Source organism: Zalophus californianus, chromosome 9, assembly GCF_009762305.2.
Source record: "Zalophus californianus isolate mZalCal1 chromosome 9, mZalCal1.pri.v2, whole genome shotgun sequence".
Classification (NCBI taxonomy): domain Eukaryota; kingdom Metazoa; phylum Chordata; class Mammalia; order Carnivora; family Otariidae; genus Zalophus; species Zalophus californianus.
This window is the reverse complement of record NC_045603.1, coordinates 8578953-8601408: the sequence shown is the minus strand read 5'-3', so window position 1 is coordinate 8601408 and position 22456 is coordinate 8578953. Positions and strand designations below refer to the sequence as shown.

The following is a 22456-nucleotide window of genomic DNA, read 5'->3' as shown; positions in this document are numbered from 1 at the left end:
AAGGAGATACTTGAGCAGTACTGTCAGGATTTCTCCGTGTCTTTCCCAACCTTAGAATCACCCTTCTTCCATCACAGAAGCTTCACAGTTTAAAAAATGTCTTCTCTTCTTCAGGATCGTCTATACTTAAAGCTGTATTTATACTTTCCCTTTGTCTGGGTAATACAAATGTGGAAGGGGCTAGAATGTTTGCCTCACCATATAGATGGATTAGATAAGATGCCAAATACCCTAAAATGCTGCATTCATAAGGACCAATCATTGTGGGTATTGTCATATATAGCTATTACATACAGTTGATCCATTCTTTTCTTAAAGATTCCAAATCTATGCAAGATGGCTGGGGGGAGAGTGACGGTCCAGTGACGGGAACTCGCCATCCCAGCTGGGAAGAGGAGGATGATGGAGGAGTCTGGAACACCGCCGGCTCTCAGGGAAGTGCTTCCTCCCACAACTCAGCAAGCTGGGGACAAGGAGGAAAGAAGCAAATGAAGGTAGCCCACTTTAGAAATGTTTGAGCTTGTTTCTTCATTCTTAGAAGGCAGAACTGACAATTTTCTAGTGGAAGGAGACCCTGAGGTCCTAAGTAAGGGGAAAATACTTTCTCAAGAGCAAATAATTACTTCCTCTTTACTCCTCATCTTCCTTCCCCATGACCTTGAAACCTCGAACTACAGAGCTGTTGCTGTGAGCAAAGTGGAATTTTCAAAGACAGGAGATTTTTTTCACTTTTAGTTTCCTCCATATGATAATAATTCTTTGGAAGCTTTCAAGGCACACTTTATAAATGTTTTATGCTTTTGCATTCTAAAGCCAAGGAAGTCCTTAGGGTAAGTCCCCATGATATATAGAAAAGAAACCAAAGAAAGATAGCTTCTCCAGTGGCGATCAGCATGACTGGTTTTTATCCGATTAGGGAAATTCCAAAACCCAGAACCATTCTTCCAACAAAGTGAAGTGCCAGTGCGTAACCCTGCTGTAGCAACCGGCTGATTTATCTACATCCCATACCGGGGTGTGTTCTAAAGTTGTTGCCTTCCAAAGCGCCTGAGTGGTTCAGTTGGTGAAGCATCCGACTCTTGATCTCAGCACGGGTCTTGATCTCAGGGTCGTGAGTTCAAGCCCCACACTGGGCTCCACGCTGGTCATGGAGCCTACTTAATTAAAAAAAAAAAAAAAAAAAGAATAAAATTGTCACTTTCCTTGTCTTAGAGCAACTCAATTTCTACTTTGATTTGCGTAATTTGATGAGGACTTTGGTTTCAATCTAGAACGAGTCTTTGTACCTGAACCACTCTCTCAGCAGAGGCGTTCTTTCCCTTCTGCAGGTAAATTGATGGAAATAAGAAATGGACAGTCATATGTTTAATTTTAACATGGGAGCCTTGCTGCCCTGTGAAACATTTCACGGTGAATATTGTCCTGGTTTCCAATACCAAGTACCCTCCTGGAAGGTCTTCAGTTGGCTAAGGGGGCTGTACCTTCATCCCCTTTGCCGCAGGATATTAATTTTGTGCTGAATACGGTAACTCAGTAGCCTAAGAACACAGGTAGTTCCTTTTGGAGGCATCCTGTTTAAGCAGCCAGTTACAGTTTCCCTTCTAAGGACTTCTGTTTGCTCCCCTTAGTCACAGAAGGAATTATTCAGTAAATTTCTCAGCATCTTTGTACTCTCATGTTGTCTGGCTTGCTGTGGCTTTGTTTTTGTCATTTACAAATTCCTAGTGAGACAGAATGAAAAGACAGTCGAGGGAGACTGCTGATTGACCAGAATTGAGCGAGGGAAAGGTGCTGGTCCACTCGGGTGGCCCCAAGATGTAATTGATCCAGCTCAGTGGGAATTCAGTGTTTCTGCCCCATGACTGACAATTCTGACCTTTTGCATCCAGGGCCTTTTTTTTTTACTGATTGTGATCAAAGGCAGATAACGTAAGATTTACCATTTTAGCCATTTTTAGGTGCACAGACAGTTCAGTAACGTTGAATACATTCACGCTGTTGTGCAACCATCACCACATCTCGCCACAAAACTCTTTTCATGTGCAAAAATGAGACCGTTTGCATTAAACAAAAACTACCAATTCTCCTATCCCTCCAGTGAGGGCTTTCTTGACCTTAAAACCTTTAACGTTAGTGAACTCCTTCACTTTCAAGAATAATAAAATCGACATAACAAATATCATCAAACCACAGAGTTTTTATTTGTAGAATGTACAAGTGCACAAAGCCCCATCACCCCCTGTCCCCACCAAGGCCTCATCACAGTTCCACCTGCCTTCTCCGTAGAAGTAAAAGGGGAGCTGATGTTGGGTGTCATGTTTCAGGAAGAAACTAGGTCCCTTAAGAAACAAAAATTCAGGGGCGCCTGGGTGGCTCAGTTGGTTAGGCGTCTGCCTTCACCTCAGGTCATGATCCCAGCGTCCTGGGATCGAGTCCCACATCAGGCTCCCTGCTCAGCGGGGAGCCTGCTTCTCCCTCTCCCCCTCCCCCCGTTCTTGCTCATGCTCACTCTATCTCAAATAAATAAATAAATAAAATCTTAAAAAAAAAAAAGAAACAAAAACTCAGCGCCTGCCTTACTTTGCAGTAAGATCAGTGATGTCTTCTGCTAGGCCTCTTTCCCACTGGGGACCCCTGTCATTTATACTGTGAAACAAGCAGATGAAGGGTACATGGATGAGTCCTCATTATATCCACACAGAGACTAATGACCAGCGTAAATGGTCTATTTTAACAGGCTGGCGCCTATTTATTTTCCAAATGACAGGGACTAGCATTGAACTCCTTCTTTTCTTCTAATACAAACCGGGTTACAAGGAGAGAGTGAAAGGAAAAGTACTAGCATGCAAACATTGTATTTTAGAAGATCTGATATTTCCTTCTGTTTATAAGGTAAAAACACCAGCTGACCTGGGTGCCTGGGTGGCTCAGTCGGTTAAATGTCTGCCTTCAGCTCAGGTCATGATCCCGGGGTCCCAGGATTGAGTCCCGCACTGGACTCCCTGCTCAGTGTGGAGTCTGCTTCTCCTGCTCAGTGTGGAGTCTGCTTCTCCCTTTCCCTCTGCCATTCCCCCTGCTTGTGCTCTCTCTCTCTCAAATAAATAAATAAAATCTTAAAAAAAAAAAAAACCCAGCTGACCATATATTTTTCCAGTTACTTCTAATTCAGTGTGACAAATAGAATAAGAATGAAAACACAGATAGATCTAAAGCTTATTAGTCTTTCAGACTAACGGATAAAATATCAAAATAACCATAGTTAAAGAGGGAAATTTGGGTTAAAAAAGGTAAACTCTTGGTTCTGCATTTTCAATCAGTACTTAAATGCAACTCAGATATGAAGTGAGATAAAATAATTTGGTTCTGAGGTTACATATTTCATTTCTGTAGTGCTCACTGAAAGGAGGAAATAATGATTCATGGATGAATCCTCTTGCCAAACAGTTTTCAAATATGGGATTGCTGGTAAGTTTCATTTTCTTATATGTGTAATACAGCCCAGCTTTTACTTTTAGTACAGATGCTAAGACCACTGCCACATAGAGTACAACATTACAGAGTTAGAAACTGGTTAAGCAGTGTTTCTGATTTGGGTTAAGCAATATTTATCCTCTATTCATTTATTCGTAATTAACTACTCCAATATTTAAAGCTTATAGCTTTTGAATTTGTAGTCCTTGTATCCTTTTCCTTAGGCACTTAGAGGAAGAAAGAGCCAGGCCTTAACACTTACATAATTTTCCCTGACTACTGCTGTACCAATGTTAATATTACAGTTTTGAAAACGGCAGCAACAGCAAAGTAACTAGAGAAAGTATTTGTAATTAATTATATAAGGAATTCTTGTAGGGTTCCTCTTTTTTTTTTTCCTTCTCTCTTGGGAACATCGTGGGGACACCCAGTCCCTGGTTGCCAAAAGACAAATAGCTTGACTTGGCTGCACATTTCCAGATTTGATGACTTGACAAGTCACGAGAAGAAGTTGTCATCATTTGGCTGACACTCGTGGAATTTGATCCTGAGCCGACTGGAACTTGAGCAGGGTTTTATTTCTCTAAGCAGCTACTTAACTATGCTCTGTCCATAGAATTACTGAAGCTACTTCTATGTGAAAATTGAATTTAGGAGTATAGACACCCAACAGCAGTCAAATCAGTCGTATCCTAAACGATCTTGTCTTCATCCCAGTGTAAGGTTCACGTCGAAAGAATCTTGTATACTGCCCGTAGGACACCACAGCTCTCATGTAAATAATGCCATTTTTTTCTCTGATCCAGACTTTGAATTCAAACTTTTAATCCTCCCTCCCTGTTGCTGCTTTTTCAGAGTCAAACTGAAGATAATCCAGGCAGCAAAATGGATTTGTCTGTAGGTGTGTATCACTCCACTGATATGAATGGAATATGTTGTTGTTAATGATGCCATGTTGGATCCCTGCTCAGTTTGAGTTGGGATAGGTGCTGCTCAGCAGACATGAAGGACCATCCTAGACACTAGGTATAGGGGTTGAAAACTCCAAACGGCTGCAGGATCCAGGAAAGTCACGTAAATGAATGGTGTGTGCCAGGTGTAAGCAGGTGGGAGTTGGAGGACACTGGTTAGCTGTGGGGGGCCTGTGTGCCACGAAAAGGATAAAGGACTCAGCGTTGCTCGGCCCTTGGCGGTTGTTGCCCTGGAGAGTAAAGGTTCAGCCTTGTCAGAGCTTCCAGTTTTCAAGCAGGGCCAGAAATTTAGACATACATTGACAACCTGATATTTAAATATTGGAACCTAATTCAGATTGTTAAAAACTGTGGTGTGTGGCCAAACCCAGTGTGTCTGTGGCCCTGCCATCCTCTGCCCTCAGGTTGCTAGTCCCGTCCGCACTGGGGTGTTGCATTATTGACGAGCTCCCCCACTGCAGGTGGGGCAGATGCTGTATCAGCCCTTGGTCTGTGGGGTCATCCCTGTGACACTGTTGCTTACCTTGAGGAACTTAAAAAGAATCAGACCAGGAAGAAAGGGAAACAGTCCTGAGTCATAAGGGAAATAGCCTTTGATCTATGATATTTTAAAATCTAAAAATAACGAAAAAGTAAGCTTCCAGGGGCACTGATCATGTCAGTATATAACAGCAAATTTCCAGAGCTGTGAAGAAAAGGAGGAATAACCATGGTACCTGGGAAATCACGAGGCCTTTTTATCCCCAATACCTGTTTCACAGCCCCACACATTGATCTAGCAGACGCTAAAAGGGCAGGAGACAAATTTTCTCCCTGAGCACATTTGAGTTTATGAGCAAGTGATATTCATCAAACATATCAATAACCAGTGGAAATATTTTTTTAGTCAGATTTTTACCAGGTTGGCCCTAAGTCTCTCTTTCAGTCTTCCATTGAAAACAAGCTACAACTGATAGGAGTTTTTTAAAAAGGAACAAAAGGATCCACATGTCCTCCAGGGAGGGTCCCCAGCAGCCTGAACCAAGGAGATCCTTGTGATCTACACGCAACACCTCAGGGAAGAGAGTGGGGCTGGAACTCCTCGTCATGAGGGAGACATTGGTTCTTGAAATTTTCACTTCTTCTGTGCTCCTTTTCAGGGAGCCTTCCAGATAAAAAATTTGACGTGGACAAGCGAGCGATGAATCTCGGGGATTTTAATGATATCATGAGGAAGGATCGATCTGGGTTCCGTCCACCTAATTCCAAAGACATGGGAACCACAGACGGTGGGCCTTATTTCGAGAAGGTGAGTCGAATCCTTTGTTTAAGACCATGATTGATGCGAACCACTTTGGTTCCCATTTGTTCTTTTGGTAATCAATTCCAGGAGGAAGCATAGAATTATTGAATTAATTAATGAGCAAAACGCAAACATCACCTGCATGTAAGTGGTGATGTAAAAACAGTTGATGTCAACAGGTGATTACGCAGAAGCTAGCACCATCTGTCTTTAGTATGTGAGTATTGTGAACAAGGTCTGAGTGTTTAGAAATTTTATGAAGTTTGGAAGGGGGAAATGAATGGTCTTTTTACAGTAGGGCAAATGCACACTCGAAACATGTAGAAGAAATTTTAGAGACAACTTTATTCCGAATACTTTTTTCTGCTGCTATACAATGAGAAATTAAATTTGGGATCTTGTGCACATAATCCGTATCTCCCAAGGCCTTGCCTTCTAGCTTAGTCAAGCTGGCCCAGAACTTTCTCTTTTGTTATTTCTAAGAGAGTTCCTTTGTTCTTTCTCCATTCCCCTAGTGACCTATTTTTAGTTACAATGGTGTGCTGTCCAAATTCTCAACTATCTGATTTAAAGAAGTCGTTTATACCTAGTTCTTTTGATTTTTATCATTCCTGATGGAGGAAATAATTCCTTGATTCAGAATACTGATAGCCCTGGATCTTCAGAAAGCAATTAAAACCAAAAGTTTTAGATCTGGCACATTTTTGACACCACTGATGATGCTGTTCCAGGCAGCAACAGATTCCCAAGAAGCTTACTCTGGCTTCTATTTCAGCAGCCACATAGAGTAATCAATATTAGATGCATAAAAATAAAGTGTCTGGCAATTTTTATCCTAGTGCAATGGACAGAATGTGTTACTGACTTAGAGGATAAGAAAAAATCCATATCTGAGATGACAGATGGTGTCTCTTGGGCCAAGTGTGATGACTCTTATCAGATCCAAATTCCATCCTCGTTTATTGCTAATACACTCTTAATTCTGTTTGTTCCTAGTGTTTCTCTCTTGTCCCTTCTTGCATTCTGTTGCTTCACTAACCAACACTCATTGTGATTGGCTAACTCCTACTACTTTTCAGCTGACTTTGCCTTTCTCCAATCAAGATGGGTGCCTTGGGGATGAGGCTCCCTGCTCTCCCTTCTCCCCTTCTCCCAGCTACAAGCTGTCTCCCTCTGGTTCCACACTACCCAACGTCAGCCTTGGAGCAATCGGCACAGGGCTCAACCCCCAAAACTTCGCTGCTAGACAAGTAAGGAGGCCTCTCAAATTTACAACTGCTTGGCTGTGGCCTCGCCTTGGCCCTGGTCTGCAGTTCATTGCATCATTTGTCTGTCTTGGGAAATTTGTTGATTACTGAATGCACAGAATGATACTAAGTATAGGCTTTAGATCTCTTAGCCCGTAGAACCCATCTCTCCTCATATTTTCTCAACATGGATTTTATTTAAATCTGTTTCTTTTGTCTTCTCATTTTTGGTCATAAGTTCACATTTAAGAAGTTAACTAAGTTCTAAGTTAAGCTAAGTTCCTAAGAACTAGCTTAGGAAAATGTTAAGGAGGCTATGGAGGTACCTTATATCATCTAACTTAGCAACAAATTTGCCATTCTTAACCTGGGATTGAAAGGCAAGTGATATTTTTGAAGTCCTTTCAATTTAGTAAAACTTCTAAATAGAAAATGGCAGCAAAACTAGTAGGAGTAACTACTTGAGGGTTACAGCATCTTAAAATCTAGTGTCTTTAAGTGTAAAATACAATAATTGCCCAGAGAGAGGTAATTTGATAGGGGAGAATGAAGTTTTGGGAAGACTGGATGTTTCCTAGGGGCGGGCCTCAGTCCTCCCAGGAGGGGCCCTGCACCGGGATTGAGACTGGCAGGGCAGGCCCCTGGGGCCCCCCACCTCCACGGGCCTGACATAGCGCGGCAGGCCTCTGTCAGCCCACAGCAGCTCCGGGGTAGTTCTCGAGGAGAAAACCAGGAATTTGGAGAAAATTCCTCTGTGACATGACCCCAGTGATGATATTTTCCTAGCCACAGTTCTGTGACCATTTACCTGTCACCGTGACTCTCACCTCAGGATGTCATGGAAGGACATTTAATTATTCATTGTATCCATTCTGTTTCCACATGCTGACTTTCACAAACAAGTGAAAAGGTATTATAAAACACCTCTCACACCATAATCCTTCAGTTGCACACAGGTCTTTCATATGCTTTCTGATTATTACTGTAGCACATTTTAAAAATGGATCATATAATATCCATGTGTTCAGTTGGTTATCTCTGGTTTGGGAGTTATGGGTAATTTCTTGTTTTCTTTTTTTATATTTCACTGTTTTTCTTAATGTTTCCACAGAGGGCATAGACATGTATTGCTTATATAAACAAAGAAGAAATAATTGTATCAGTGGTTTGGGGCAGCTCTTTTTTTTTGGACTGAAGCATAGAAAATATAAAATAGTCCTAACACTCTTGATTAATGATAAATACAAACATGCCTACAGAATTTCACATTTATCAAGAGCCATTAGTATATAATTTTTAGTATAACAGACCAGCCAAAGTAGCTGGCACTGGACTCTAAGGAAAGGTCATTCCTCTTTGGGTTTTTTTTATCCTAAAAATGGAATGCTACAAAGTCCATTGTGAATCCGGTGGATACACATTTTATCTAAATATGGTCGTGGTTCTTCTACACCATTTTCGTGCAGGCTTAATATAGTTCATAATTAAAAATTAAAATGTAAGATTTTTATTTTCAAATCACAGATTTCAGTCAGCTTGGTAACCTTGTTTCTAATTTATATGCATTTCTATTTTAAACACTGTAGTTGAGGCAGCTATCACCAATAAATACTAAGACTCAGGTCATCATAAAAGCCTTATATTCAACAGTAAAGCTGTAGAAATAACCATATAAACCACCATTAACATACATATAAGCATTTGATGACTGTTTTCCTAATTTCTAAATACAGTCTTAAAAAAACCTCTGTATGATTGCCACTAAACTTATTACTCTGAGAAATAGCTACTTCTGAGCCAAGAAAATGAGCAGCAGTGCCAGGGTTCCGTATTTAAAGAGAGAGAAGGTGTTTTTTGATAGACTGCTGTTGACCCATCTATATTATTATCCATATCAGATGTATCACAGGGCTTGATATGGCTTTAGAGACACTTGATAAAGCAAACCTAAAACCTCTGGGCACTGGGGTGGGGGTGGCATCTGTCCACCGGGAATGTGCAAATAGGGCCTGATTTTATAAAAACTAAAAAAAGGCAAATTCCTTCTGATATTTCTTACCAAAAGAGAGGTTGGGATTTAAAGCAGTTTGGACTTTTTAAAACATGGATTCTGGCAAAGAACTTTAGCTACCAGAAACCCCACCATCCAAGGACCCAACCATGAGTAATTCGCATCTAATAACAAGGTCATTACTTTTATAGTAAAGTGTGAGAATGATCTTAGCAGAATAGTCTCAGTGAAACAGATGTTTCCTGTGTTCTTGAGAATGATCAGTAGGTAAGCTACCAAATCCCACAATCTTAGAAAAATTAGAGCCAAACCATGTCACCTTAGAGTGACAGTTTGATTAGTAAGACAGGGGAAGTGGAGACATTACCACTTGTAGAATTAAAGGTCTTTTCATGTTTAAACAGTTTTGGGGAGATTTAAAATTCGTGGTGGATCTTTTGATTTTCTTTTATGAGATATACACAGGTTTTGATTGCCTTTTCTACTTTTATGTTCATAGCCATTTTTATTTTCAGTGCTTTTAAGTTCATTAATTTCCCGACAGCAGTCCCTTAATCTATTTTGAATCATTAAGCTATTGAAATATCTCCAGTGTTCTAGAACTTAAGGGTGCTGTTACAGAATTCTTCTTTAAAATTACGTGAATCCCCACTATGTCAGGGAGAAGATGTGACTTCAGTTCAGAATACACATACTTGCTACAAGCAGTGGTACAGCTGTCTTCACTAAAGATATTCAGTGGGATGTTGTCAAGTATATGGAATTGGTTGACAATGACATTTGCGTCCTACAGACTAGGACTTTATTGAGCTCGGGGAATACAAAGAAGGAAGTATTAAGCTGGTGGTGGAAAGACAGAATGGAAAATTAATATGACTTGCTGATGGGTGCTATCAAAGAGTGTTTAAAGTGTTTTGAGAACATAGAGGTGGGCTCAGTTAATTTGAATGTAAAACGAGGAAGAAGGTATGGGGAAGACTTCCTTTATGAGGATGACCTCTGAGCTGGGCCCCGAAGAGGCCAAGTGGAGATGGTGTAGAAGCTTTCCTCAGACAGAGGGAACAGAGTCAAGTTCTTTGCTGAAGGGCTGTTCTCGGCTTGAAACAAGTCAGAACAGAAGGGCCATCATCTAGCCCAGTTTCCTGTAGCTCTTTGATTAGAATAGTCTAGAAGTGCTCCAGTGAGTTGGTCCTCCAGAAATCAGGGAATTAAGCTTATTTTTAACCAGACTAATGTTCATACATTGGAATGAGAAGTTAAAGGTGAGTAATGGGGTTTTTTTGGTATCCCTGTAATGGTTTTTCACTTTTTCCCTTTTCTGCTTTTTTCTTTTTTTTCTTTCTTTCTTTCTTTCTTTTTTTAACCTCACTCTTGATTTAGATTTTCTCATCTAGCAAAGAAGGGATCAAGCAGGCCCAAGACAGGGAAGGGTGTTCAGATCTGAAGTAGGGTTCTCATGGAGCTAGGCTACGATTTGGTGGCACTGATTCCATGATTGAACTAATCAATTCAGAGACATTATGTCCTAGTGTTGTTTTACACTTGCTATTATTCAGAAGAAGCCTGCATTTGTACTCAGGTGCCTTTCAAGATGGAGCTCAGATTATTGGACTTGAGAATAAATTTGGCAAACCCAATCTTTAAAAAAAAGAGAAAAGAGAGAATAGTTGAAATAAACATTATATTGCCTATACGTTTCAATTGCAAAAAAAAAATTAGTGCATTTTTTTAACATTTGACCAAATTTAACCCTTTTGGTTATAGAGTGCGTCCAACTGCAGGGGTGGTGGTGCTGTGCGCATGATTTGATTTGAATAATTTTCCCAGGCATTCCAAGACCAGGAACGTTTCAGTTATAAAATTCTGTGATTCCGTGGAACACAGGATATGATTCTTCTGAGGGATAGAAAACCAGAACTGTTTCTTTTTTGCATTTTCTTAACATTAACAAAAAGCCTTACTGTTGCTGTTACATTTACAGGGTGGCAATCATGGTTTGTTTGGAAATAGCACAGCACAATCGAGAGGTATGCACACGCCAGTGCAGCCACTAAATTCTTCTCCTAATCTCCGGGCGCAAGTGCCTCCCCAGTTTATTTCCCCCCAGGTAAGCAATTTTATGTTTCCACAGTTCATCAATAAAGCCTATGCAGGTGGTTATCAGTTACCAACTGACAGGTTTTATGAGCATAAAAGAAATCATAGTTACCTAAATGTCTAAAATTTAAAAAATCTAGATCAAGATATTTATTTACTTATTTATAAAGATTTTACTTATTTATTTGAGGAGAGTGAGAGAGAGAGAAAACACAAGCAGGGGGAGGGGCAGGAGGAGAAACAGGCTCCACACTGAACAGGGAGCCCGATGCAGGGCCCGATCCCAGGAAGCTGGGATCATGACCTGAGCCGAAATCAGACGTTTAGCTGACTGAGCCACCGAGGTGCCCCCAGATAAAACTTTTTAGAACAAAATGTCAAACTCATTTCTTTATTGTATCATACATATAAAGATGTTTTTGCATGAAAAGCATTATGATTATATTCCTTTTAGACGTCTCTATATTTTTCTAATACTGCATTGATTGTTTTAATTGCATGTAAATAAAACTACTTTATAAATCCTGATGTGTCAACATTCTGAAGTTGGTTGCCGTTGAGGATTTACCTGCAGATAAACAGGAGAATAGCCAGGCTCTGGATTACTCTGAGAAGTTTTTAGGAGATGGATTCTGAAATACTGACTAGGTGCTCTGGGAGGGGGGATTTAGAATGAAGTGGCAGAGACTTACTCTTGGAGCAGCTCTGTGTTGTGGGGTAAAGTCTTTTGGGAAACCTTTTAGATCCGTTTCTTAGTTGGAGATGTGCAGTGAGTTGTTTGCAGGGTATAGGGGAGAGATTTGTGCCACAAACTGTCCCTCATACCTCTTTGTGAGAAAATGGATCTGAGGAGCAATATAAAAGCAGAGGAGTCCATGTAAGGATTCAGTGCGTGACTTAGTCTCCTTAGAATGTTACTTCGGTGAACCAAGATAAAGAGCTATGAGTGTCCCATCCTATAAAAGGGGGTGGGACACTTACTAGGTCCAACCAACAGGTTGTAAAGGGTCAGGTTTTGTTGCTGTTTTGTTTTTGAAATATAAGACATAGGCTTAAAATATTTATTTGAAACCATATCTTATAGATTACAAATTCTGTGTTTGACATTGAGTCCATAACTATCTTAGTAGAGGAGAAAATGTTCGTCACCCCACCCTCTCGTCTCCATGGTCCTGAGCCAGGTGTCTGGGAGTCTTCTTGGTGTCTCTCCTTCCTTGACCCTCTAAGTTCCAGTCGTCCCCCAGGCTCCAGGTAGCAGTTTGTCCTGTAAACAGAGCTGCTCCCAACTTCCCCAGCACTCCACAGTCACTGCATCTTCTTAACTCCCAGAGCACCCTCCAACATTACTGGTTGTCAGGCCACAGTCCTGTGGTTATCAGATGTCTGCAGTGTGCCTGGTGGTGGAGTTGGCCTTGCACAGATGCAGAAACTGCCGTCTCCTATCATACCCTCCTGGAGCTGGTGGGGATGATGGCAGAGTACTCAGCAAATAGGCAGTGTGATAAATGTTACATAGAAATGTCTAACACAGGGGCGCCTGGGTGGCTCAGTCGTTAAGCATCTGCCTTTGGCTCAGGTCATGATCCCAGGGTCCTGGGATCAAGCCCCGCATCGGGCTCCCTGCTCCGCGGGAAGCCTGCTTCTCCCTCTCCCACTCCCCCTGCTTGTGTTCTGTCTCTCGCTATGTCTCTGTCAAAAAAGAAATGTCTAACACAGTTTGGGAGCTGGGCGAGGCCTCGCACTGGGAATGACATTTAAGCTGGGTCTTGAAGAATGAGTCAAGAGTTTGCTGAGTACAGCTGGGTTGAAGCTGCCTTCTAAGCAGCAGGAGCAGCTTGGACAAGGAGCAGTAATATCTGGAAGAACATGGTATGTTTGGGACAATGCAATTGATTTGAATAATTAGTTTGAGCTTGTTGAAGCATATAGATGTTGTCTAGAGTGGGATAGGAAAAAACTAGTCAGGAAGTTTGGCACCAGTTTTGGAAAAGCTTTGTTTGCCTTGCTGAGGAGTTTGGACTTTGTCCCTTGTAACCATTATCTGGGTCGCTACTTACAAATACAGTTCCCAGGTCTCCCCCAGTCTATTGAGACAGAATCTTGGGAGTTAGGGCCTAGTCACCCCCTGGTGATTTTTATCTGCACCCTAAAGTTTAGCTGCTGCTGCTGCCGCCGTAGATACTGTAGTATTGGGCAAGATTTTTCAGCTGAGTGGCAGTGCAGGAAAACTTATGTTTTAGAAAACTCACATTGACAGAAATGTAGAGGACATGTTTGAATGGCAGACTTACTAGAGCAAAGGAGTCCAGGGAAGGTGGTGGCAGTGAGAATGAAGACAGTGTGAAGATCACAGATGGCCTTTGTGTTGTGGAGTACCGTGGTCTGTTCTCCAGTCTCTTCTCACCATATCAGCAGCATCTGACATAGACGGTCACACCTTCCCTTCTGAAACTTTTCATTCATTTGGCTCTTGGACACCTTGTACAGTGGTTGTCCACCTGCCTTCCTTTGTCCGTCTCCTTTACAAGCTCCTCCTTACCTCCCCGACATTTACCATCAGAGAGCCCCAGTTGGACTTCTCGACCCTCTTGTTCTCACCATCTACAGCCGCTGCCGGATGATTTTGCCCAGTGAATGGCTCTAAATATTGACAGTCACAAGACTGTGTCTTCAGCCCAGATCTATCTTCTGAATTCCATAGACCTCTGGGCATCTCTATTAGGATGCCTTACAGGCACTTCAAGTCAGCATGTCCAGAACAGCTTGTGATTTCATCCCGTACTCGCTTCTAAAACATCCTCTTCCTCCAAGTAAATGGCGCTCCCATCCTGCAGGTGCTCAGGCTGCAGACCTCAGAGCTAGTGGGGGGGGGGGTCCTCTCAACTCACATTCAGTCCATCAACAAGTCCCCCTTCAGAACTCTGTTCTGAACCTATTTCCTCCCACCTCTGCTAGCTTGACCCGTGGCAGGCAACCGCTGTCTCTCTCCCAGAAGTGGCCTCCCGATGCGTCCTGCCCGGCTTTCTGTAGCACCTGCCTGCTTCCAGTGTCTTCTCCACCCAGCATTCTGAGGATCCTCTAAAACCGCAGTCCAGGGTGGCCCTCAGCCACCTGAGCACTTGAAACGTGACCAGTGGGGTGGAAGAACTGAAATTTTAATTTTAATTGATTTAAACTTAAATCGCCACACCTGGTTGGTGGCTACCGAACGAATACTGTAGATGGGTAGCTTTTCTAGCATCACAGAAAGTTAAGGGTAAGTCATGTCACCACTTTGTCCTCTCATGGCTCCCTCTCTCACTGAGAATACAAAGCCAGCTCTTTACTGTGGGCTTTGTTGCTCTTGGTGACCTCCCCACCCCAGACACCTACCACTCTCCCTCCCGTTAGTTCTGGCCTCTCCAGTCAACTTGCCCTAGGGCAGCAAGCGTGTTCTGGACCGCTCTTCTCAAAGACTGTCCCCGGGTTCCATCCTTCAGACGTCTGCTGCCATGGTGCCTTCTCAGAGAGGCTCTCCCAGGCCAGACTATGCACAGTACAGTTGCTCTCCTCACCCCCGGGCATGTGCTAAGCTTCACAGTGGCTGAGTCTGTGTCTGCTTTGTTCACTGCTGGATCCTGAACATCTACAACTGCACAGGGCACGTATTTTGAGTAAATCTATGTCAAGTCATGGGAAGATAACATTTCAGAATGATTTAGTAAGTGGAATTGTTAGGGAAAGCATAGTTAACTTAGTCTAAGAGACCTCAGGCTGCCAATCCCTTTATGACCAAAGCATCTTATCTGTGTGGAAAAGAAAAGTATTTGTGTTCTACATTTTTGAGATTTGTTTATTTAGCAAAACATGGTTAACGCTTATTTGATGCATAATGGGGACAGAATATTAAACAATGGAAACTTCAGTTTTTTTCCTCACATTTCCAAATTTTAAAAAAGCATTTGGGTAGCTCTTTTTTTTTTTTTTTAAAGATTTTATTTATTTATTTGACAGAGAGAGACACTGTGGGAGTGGGAGGGGGAGAAGCAGGCTTCCCGCGGAGCAGGGAGCCCAATGCGGGGGCTCAATCCCAGGACCTTAGAATCATGACCTGAGCCGAAGGCAGATGCTTAATGACTGAGCCACCCAGGCACTCCCCCCCTTTTTTTAAGTCAATATAATAACTACACTGAAAGTTTGGATAACAGAAGAAAAAAATTCTTCCAGGAACCCCCAACCCAGATGCAGTGACAGGGATTATTTTTACAAAATCCCCTGTTCAGACCGTTCATGTACGGGCATGCTTTTCACATAATGACATTCGTGGTCACTTTATCCTGCTGTTTCTGTTAACTTTGGGTCATACCTAGTATTTTCCCTGTTACAACATAGTCTTCCTGTCGATCACTCTTAATGAAGAAGGCATAATGTTCCATCAGGTAGATTTACTTTGATTTCCTGAAACATTCTCTTCCCCATTACTGGATATTAAATTGTTTCTAATTTTTCACTGTTGTAAGTAATGCAGTAGAGAAACCCTTATCCATAGATCTCTTTTTTAAAACATCTTGTTTGTTTGTTTGTTTGTTTGTTTGAGAGAGAAAGCAGGCATACGAGCAGGGGGGAGGGACAGAGGGAGAGGGAGAGCAGGCTTCCCACTGAGCAGGGAGCCTGATGCTCAACTGGATTCCAGGACCCCAAGATCATGACCTGAGCTGAAGGCAGATGCTTAACCGACTGAGCCACCCAGGCGCCCCACCCATAGATCTTGTATGCCATCTTATACATCGATCTGTGCCCACGTTATTTCCAAATTTAGTTGCCCAGAATGAAATTTATGGGTCAAAAGACATGAACACCTAATTTTTTTGATAAATAATATCACATTGAAACTCATCTTTAAGATTTGCTACGGGTGTTCCAGGTCTTGGGTTTCTACCTTGCCTTTTTCCTCCTGTTGCTCAAATATTCAGAAAGTAACATGTTCTACCAGGCTTTTGTGTTGCTTTAAATTGCTGTCGTTTTGCACCTGCAGTGCTTCCTTAAATGCCATATTGACTCCGACTAGATCTTCCTTTTCTCCAGCCCAGCTGGAGATTGAAGGGCTTTTAAGCCAGAGTAATTAACTCCCTGCTACGGGAATGTGCAAACCTGCACTTTAATTACTCTGCAACCCAGGCATGAATAGCCATTTGCCAGGAGCCTAGTGGTGCTTCTCTCTGGTCCTTTTGTATTCATTGAAGAAGGACAGTGCATGTGTAGTCTGGGGAAGCGAAACGTTGGGCAGAGCTAGACAGGAAGTCCTCAAGGGTAACCTTTCTAGTCTTTATGACTGTCAATTTATGGCACATAGAAGATGCTGGCATCCAAATTAAATTTAAAGAATAAAACAAGCATTTCTTTATAGTCTTTCTGTATCTATCTTTAAACAGTATAGTTTGATTTTGCCTCTTTTTGCACTTTATGTAATAAAAACATGCAGTGTGTAGCCTTCTCTGACTTTTTTCACTTGCCAGTGTTTCTAAGATTTCCCCATGTTGATTTGGGCAGTTGTGGTTCATATAGTATTCTGTTACATGAATATACCATCGGTTATTTATCTCTTCCACTACCAGTAGACATTTGGGTAGTTTCCAGATTTCTGCTATTATGAGCCATGCTGCTATGAATATTCCTATATTTGTCTCCTAGGATGAATTTGTTTCCTAGGGTACTGCTGGATCATACGCATGTTTTACTTTGAATGGTGGTTTCTTTAGCTAATTTCAAGGGATAGGAATATTGGAGGTGGGTGGGAAGCATGTCTCTTGGCAAAGGATGGCATCCGTTCTCAAGACTGAAGAGAAGAAATCAAGTGACTAGCTGATTTGTTCAGTAGAGCTTTTAAAACTGAACGGAGAAGTGGGAAGAAAAGAAGCCTCAAACAATGGCTATTTATTTCGGAGGCCAGCGGATTGGAAAACAAAATAAGCATAGTAGATTTCCCATGAATCACAGAGTCCTTTCCCTTTGGAAAGGAAATTAGAAACAATGCTGATGGCCTAGAAGCAGGACTGTCCCATAGAAGTACAGCACAGACCACATAATAGAACATAAAGTTTTTGGTAGCCACATTTAAAAAGAGAGAAAGAAACAGGTTAATAATATATATATTCTTTTTTATTTTATTTTTATTTTTTAAGGATTTTATCTATTTGAGAGAGAGAGAGCACACGAGAGGGGGGAGGGTCAGAGGGAGAAGCAGACTCCCCGCTGAGCAGGGAGCCCGACGCGGGACTCGATCCAGGGACTCCAGGATCATGACCTGAGCCGACGGCAGTCGCTCAACCGACTGCTCTGCTTTCTTGGCCTTCTCCTTCCCCTGTCTGGGTGGCTCCTTCTCTTTTGTTATTTCTTCTTCTTCCTCCTCCTCCTCTTCATTGTCCAGAGCAGCAAATTTACTGTGAGGCTTGGCCTTCCCCTTTGACTTCTCTTCCTTGCCCTTTCTGCCCTTCAGCCCAGGCTGTTGTTCCTCAGATACAGCCTTATTGATCCGATTCTTCTCCAGCTTGGCAGGCTTAGGAGGATGTTTTTCTTCTTCCTCCTCACCCTCACTCTGATCCTGAACCAGGGCTGCAAAAACATTACCAGCCTTGGTTTTCTTCCCTCCTCGGGGTATGGGGGCAGGGACCTCATCCTCCTCATCACCGGCTGGCACAGAGAGTTTCTTAAGACGCTCCATGAGCTCTTTCTCTTCTCCATCATCATCCACATCCTTCTTCCGCCGGCCTTTTCGGGTGTCTCGTTTCTTTTTTTGCTGCTGCTGTTGCTGTTGCTCCTTCTCCTTGAGCACTTTCTCTTCTTCCCCAGCCTGTTTGTCTTCTACAGCTAGCTCCTCAAAGAACGTTTTTTTGGTCTTTTTGTCCTTCTTCCCCTTCTTCACCACTCTGTCTGTGGGGCTCGTACTCTCCCCATCCCCGATCCATTCGGGTTCCGGCGCCTGCTGCTTGGGTCCCTTCGGCATCGCGGTGGCAGTTACAGCTACTCTAATAATATATATATTCTTTAACCCAGTAGATCTAAATTATCATTTCAACCTGTAATCAATAGTTAAAGATTATTATTGAAATTTTTACTTTTTTTTTTTTTTTTTTAATACCAAGTCCCTCGTCATGGCCACATAACTGGTGCAGAGGTACCATGCCGAGGAGTGGCGTGCTCACTCTGAGCTCACATCGGCTAGGCCTCCCAACTGTTAAGGTAGAAAATCAAACAAGTATTCTCATTGGTTGGCAACCCTCAGCATCTCTTAGAGTGTAGGGAGGAAACATCTGGGAGAACTGTTACTTTAACCCAAAATATTTCCCAAAATGACAGCATTAATAAGTTAAGTGAAAGTGGCTGAGATCTTGAAAGAAAATGAGTTGCTGAGCCCCATACAGGAAACTTGAACTTAGATGTTTCTAGACTAGAAAGTATCAAAGGAAAGGTAGGCAGGTATTCTTGTGACTGTGGCAGGGATGGTGACTCAGAAGCATTAATTTAACTCTGACTGTTATGCTAAAGAAAGATACAGTGGGAAGACCCAGTGGGTCTTCTGATGAAAGCTCTCTGATGACTCAGATTTCAAGGGGGTACTTTCAAAAGATGGAAAGTTAGAGTAGCAAGCAAGGGTGAGTATGTGTAAGAGTTGTGTTGTGGGGTTGCAACATAAAACAAACAGACTTGCAAAACAACAGGCAGATTGAAAGAGCCTTCAGAGCTTGGTTTGGTGCAGTTCCAGTGACTGGGAAAAGAATCTCTGCTTTGGACTACTTGTATTTGTATTAAATGATTAAATGGAAATTAAGTTAAATTAAGTGAAAATAAAATTTTTACTGCTTTTGTCTTCTCCATTAAGAACAAAGATGTTTGGGCGCCTGGGTGGCTCAGTCAGTTGGGCATCTGCCTTCAGCTCAGGTCATGATCCTGGGGTCCTGGGATCGAGTCCCGCATCGGGCTCCCTGCTCAGCGGGGAGTCTGCTTCTCCCTCTGCCTGCCACTCCCCCTGCTTGTGCTCTCTCTCTCTGTGTCAAGTGAATAAGTAAAATCTTTAAAAAAAAAAAACAAAGATACTCAAAAGGGTTAAGACAAATTAAATCCTACAACAGAGAAAGAATTTGTGAAAAGAATTGCCAAGCCCTTCTGTGATCTTTGAGGAAGTCTGGGGATCTTCAAGGGGAGTTTAATAATGACAACTCCTCTTTCTTGCACAAATCCTGAATTTTTAAGATGAAGGCATGTGGGGTCAGAATATCCCCTTTACTACTGAGAAAGCTGATCTCGGAGAATGTGAGCTTCCTAATACTGAATTACGAACCTAGCCAGCAGTAACTGGAATGGGGCAACCCTCCCTATAGGTTTGCTGCCAAAAAGAAAGGGCAGGAGGCCCAGAGTGTTAATGAGCAAGGTGGGCACTGACAAGGAAGTGAGGAGAATGGGGAAGTTTTTAAAATAATTTTTGAAACAATAAGGGAAGTGGTTTAGACTGATGAACTTGGTGCTAATTCTAGGCAAGATTCTAGACTAGATATCAAAAATACGGCTTTTTGAGCACCTGTGATAAGAAATCAAGAATCATAAATTTGCTAACAAGTCTTAACTGATTTTCTTTATTAGTTAAAAAATCTTGGATTATAAGAATGATACAGTTGTTGTCGAAATCTCTATTTTGACAAGCCATTTGACAAGCTGTCTCTGTTTTAGACAAGATGTATAAATATAACTTAAATGCTAAAACAGTTGTGTGGATTAGTAAACGATCGACTATTCCCAGCCCAATCACTTTTGGTTGGAAAGAAGTTTTTACTGACATGCTACTAGATTATCCTCAAGCTCTGTCAAGTTCAAGATTCCCATCAATGACCAGATAGGGAAACACAAACTGGGAATAAGTAGAATAATAGGTTAAAAAAGAATTTGGTGGACTAACTGTTAATAAGTTAACATACAATATTCATGGGGTACCTGGCTGGCTTATTAGGTGAAGCATGCAACTCTTGATCTCAGGGTAATGAGTTCCAGCCCCACAATGCGTGTAGAGATTACTTCAAAAAAAATTTTAGGCACCTGAGTGGCTCAGTCGATTAAGCATCTGCCTTCAGCTCAGGTCATGATCCCAGAGTCCCGGGATTGAGCCCTACATTGGGCTCCCTGCTCAGCAGGGAGCCTGCTTCTCCCTCTCCCTCTCCCTCTGCTGCTCCCCCTGCTTGTGCTCTCTCACTCTGTCCAATAAATAAATAAAATCTTTAAAAAAAAAATTAAATCTGAGGCGCCTGGCTGGCTCAGTCATTTAAGCACCCAACTCTTGATTTCATCTCAGGCCATGATCTCAGGGTTGTGAGATCGAGCCCCAAGTCAGGCTCTGCACTGGGCGTGGAGGCTGCTTAAGATTCTCTCTCTCTGGGACACCTGGGTGGCTCAGTTGGTTAAGCGTCTGCCTTCAGCTCAGGTCACGATCCCAGGGTCCTGGGATCAAGTCCCACATCAGGCTCCTTGCTCAGCGGGGAGCCTGCTTCTCCTTCTGCCTGTTGCTCCCCCTGCTTGTGCTCTTTCTCTCTATCTCTCTTGATCTCTGACAAATAAAGTCTTAAAAAAAAAATTCTCTCCTTCCCCCCTCCTCCTTGTGCTTGCTTGCTCTCCCCCCCCCCAAAAAATTAACTCTTTTTAAAAATTAAATCTTAAAAAAAATAAAATAGGGGCGCCTGGGTGGTTCAGTCAGTTAAGCGGCTGCCTTCGGCTCGGGTCATGATCCCGGGGTCCTAGGATCGAGCCCCACATCAGGCTCCCTCCTCAGTGGAGAGCCTGCTTCTCCTTCTCCCTCTGCCTGCAGCTCTGCCTGCTGGTGCTCTCTCTCTATCTTTGTCAAATAAATAAATAAAATCTTTTAAAAAATAAATAAATAAAAATATAATATAATATTCATTTATTTAATAGATATTTATCAAGCATCTACTATGTGCCATGCACATAAAGATAAGATCCTAAGATCAAATCGTAAGTTAATACAATTCAACCCAGCTGCTTAAATATTACATAGGAGAGCAAAACCTTTTTAAAATACTGTAGATTTTAATTGACAGTAAGCTTAGTGTGTGAGTTGGGAGTTAGGATGCGATCATCAGAGAAACAGAGATCTCAGGCATTGTTAGTAAAAGTCTGGCTTTTAACAGAATGGTTAGTGATGGCCAGGTCTAGTTGGTACTCGACCGCTCTAGAAAATGGCTTTCTGTTCTGGGCTCTGCATTGAGAAATTGGATGAGATACGCATGAAAGAACTCATCATGTTTAGTCTGAAGATGAGACACAAAGAACTGTAATTGTCTCTAGACATTTGAAGAGCTGTCCCTGTGGAATAACATGAGCATTTATGAAGTGCATTTCTAAGCCTTTGATGTGGATTAACTCATAACATCCTCAATCACTGAAGTTAGGAAAATGAGGCTCAGAAGGGCTAAGTAAGTAACTTGCCCCGAGTCACACACCTTAGAAATGGCAGCCCACACAGTCTGCCTCCAGCACTACACCCTTGACCAGTGTGCAACCTGCCACCCATGGAAGATTAAGTTTGTTCTCTGTGGTACCAGCTGATTCAGTGAGTTCGGAGAATGAAAGTGCAGGGAAACTCATTTCAGCTCAGTGAAAACATCTTAGACCAGCAGTCCGAAGGTGGGAGGGAGTCTTTTCTCTGTCCCTGAAGGTTCTGCAGCCTAGCCTAGCTCACTCCTGAAAACCGTGGAGAAGGAACGGGTTGAGTCATTTGACCTTTTAGGCTCCTTTGCTCTGCTCTCTTGGACTCCGAGTGTTTGGTATGAGAAGTCATGAATTGAAACTCCAGTGTCTCTTATTTACAGGCATGTGGGGCCAAAATATCCCCTTTACTACTGAGAAAACTGATCTTTTTTGTACAACAGAAATACTTTGTTTTAGGCTTTATTATTTTTATGAAGTTTGATATATTTTCTTTCCATTTCCAGTAACAATTTCTCAGGCAAGAGTCATATTGTCATTAAAACATTTTGTCTTGCAGAAGTCTTCCTGATTGTAAATTCATAATTTTTATTGCAGAAAAATTAGAAAGCCTAGGAAGAGAATTTAAAAGCTCTTTTTCTAAAAAAATTTTATCTTGGGCGACTAGGTTCAGTCGTTTAAGCATCTGCCTTCTGCTCAGGTCATGATCCCGGGATCAAGCCCCGCATCGGACACCCTGCTCAGCGGGGAGTTTGTTTCTCCCTCTCCCTCTGCCTGCCGCCCCCTCCCCTTGTGCTCTCTCTTTCTGTCTGTCAAATAAATAAATAAAATCTTTAAAATTTTTTAAAAAATAAACTAAAAAGATTTTATCTTTAGGTAATCTCTACTCCCAACATGGGGCTCGAACTTA

General features: G+C 42.2%; 1 protein-coding gene across 7 annotated transcripts in view; it reads left to right on the top strand.

Annotated features, from left to right (window-relative positions):
- The window catches only part of TNRC6B (trinucleotide repeat containing adaptor 6B), a 251856-nt gene that overhangs the window by 197523 nt on the left and 31877 nt on the right, over positions 1–22456 (top strand). For 4 of the 7 annotated variants that reach the window (XM_027595501.2, XM_027595503.2, XM_027595506.2 and 1 more), the window contains 6 exons: positions 319–494; positions 3391–3465; positions 4327–4372; positions 5582–5730; positions 6804–6974; positions 10964–11089. In XM_027595501.2, the coding sequence (XP_027451302.2) occupies positions 319–494; positions 3391–3465; positions 4327–4372; positions 5582–5730; positions 6804–6974; positions 10964–11089 (743 nt within the window). The remainder of the gene's footprint in view (positions 1–318; positions 495–3390; positions 3466–4326; positions 4373–5581; positions 5731–6803; positions 6975–10963; positions 11090–22456) is intronic. The other 3 variants (XM_027595502.2, XM_027595507.2, XM_027595505.2) reach the window with 1 other exon arrangement.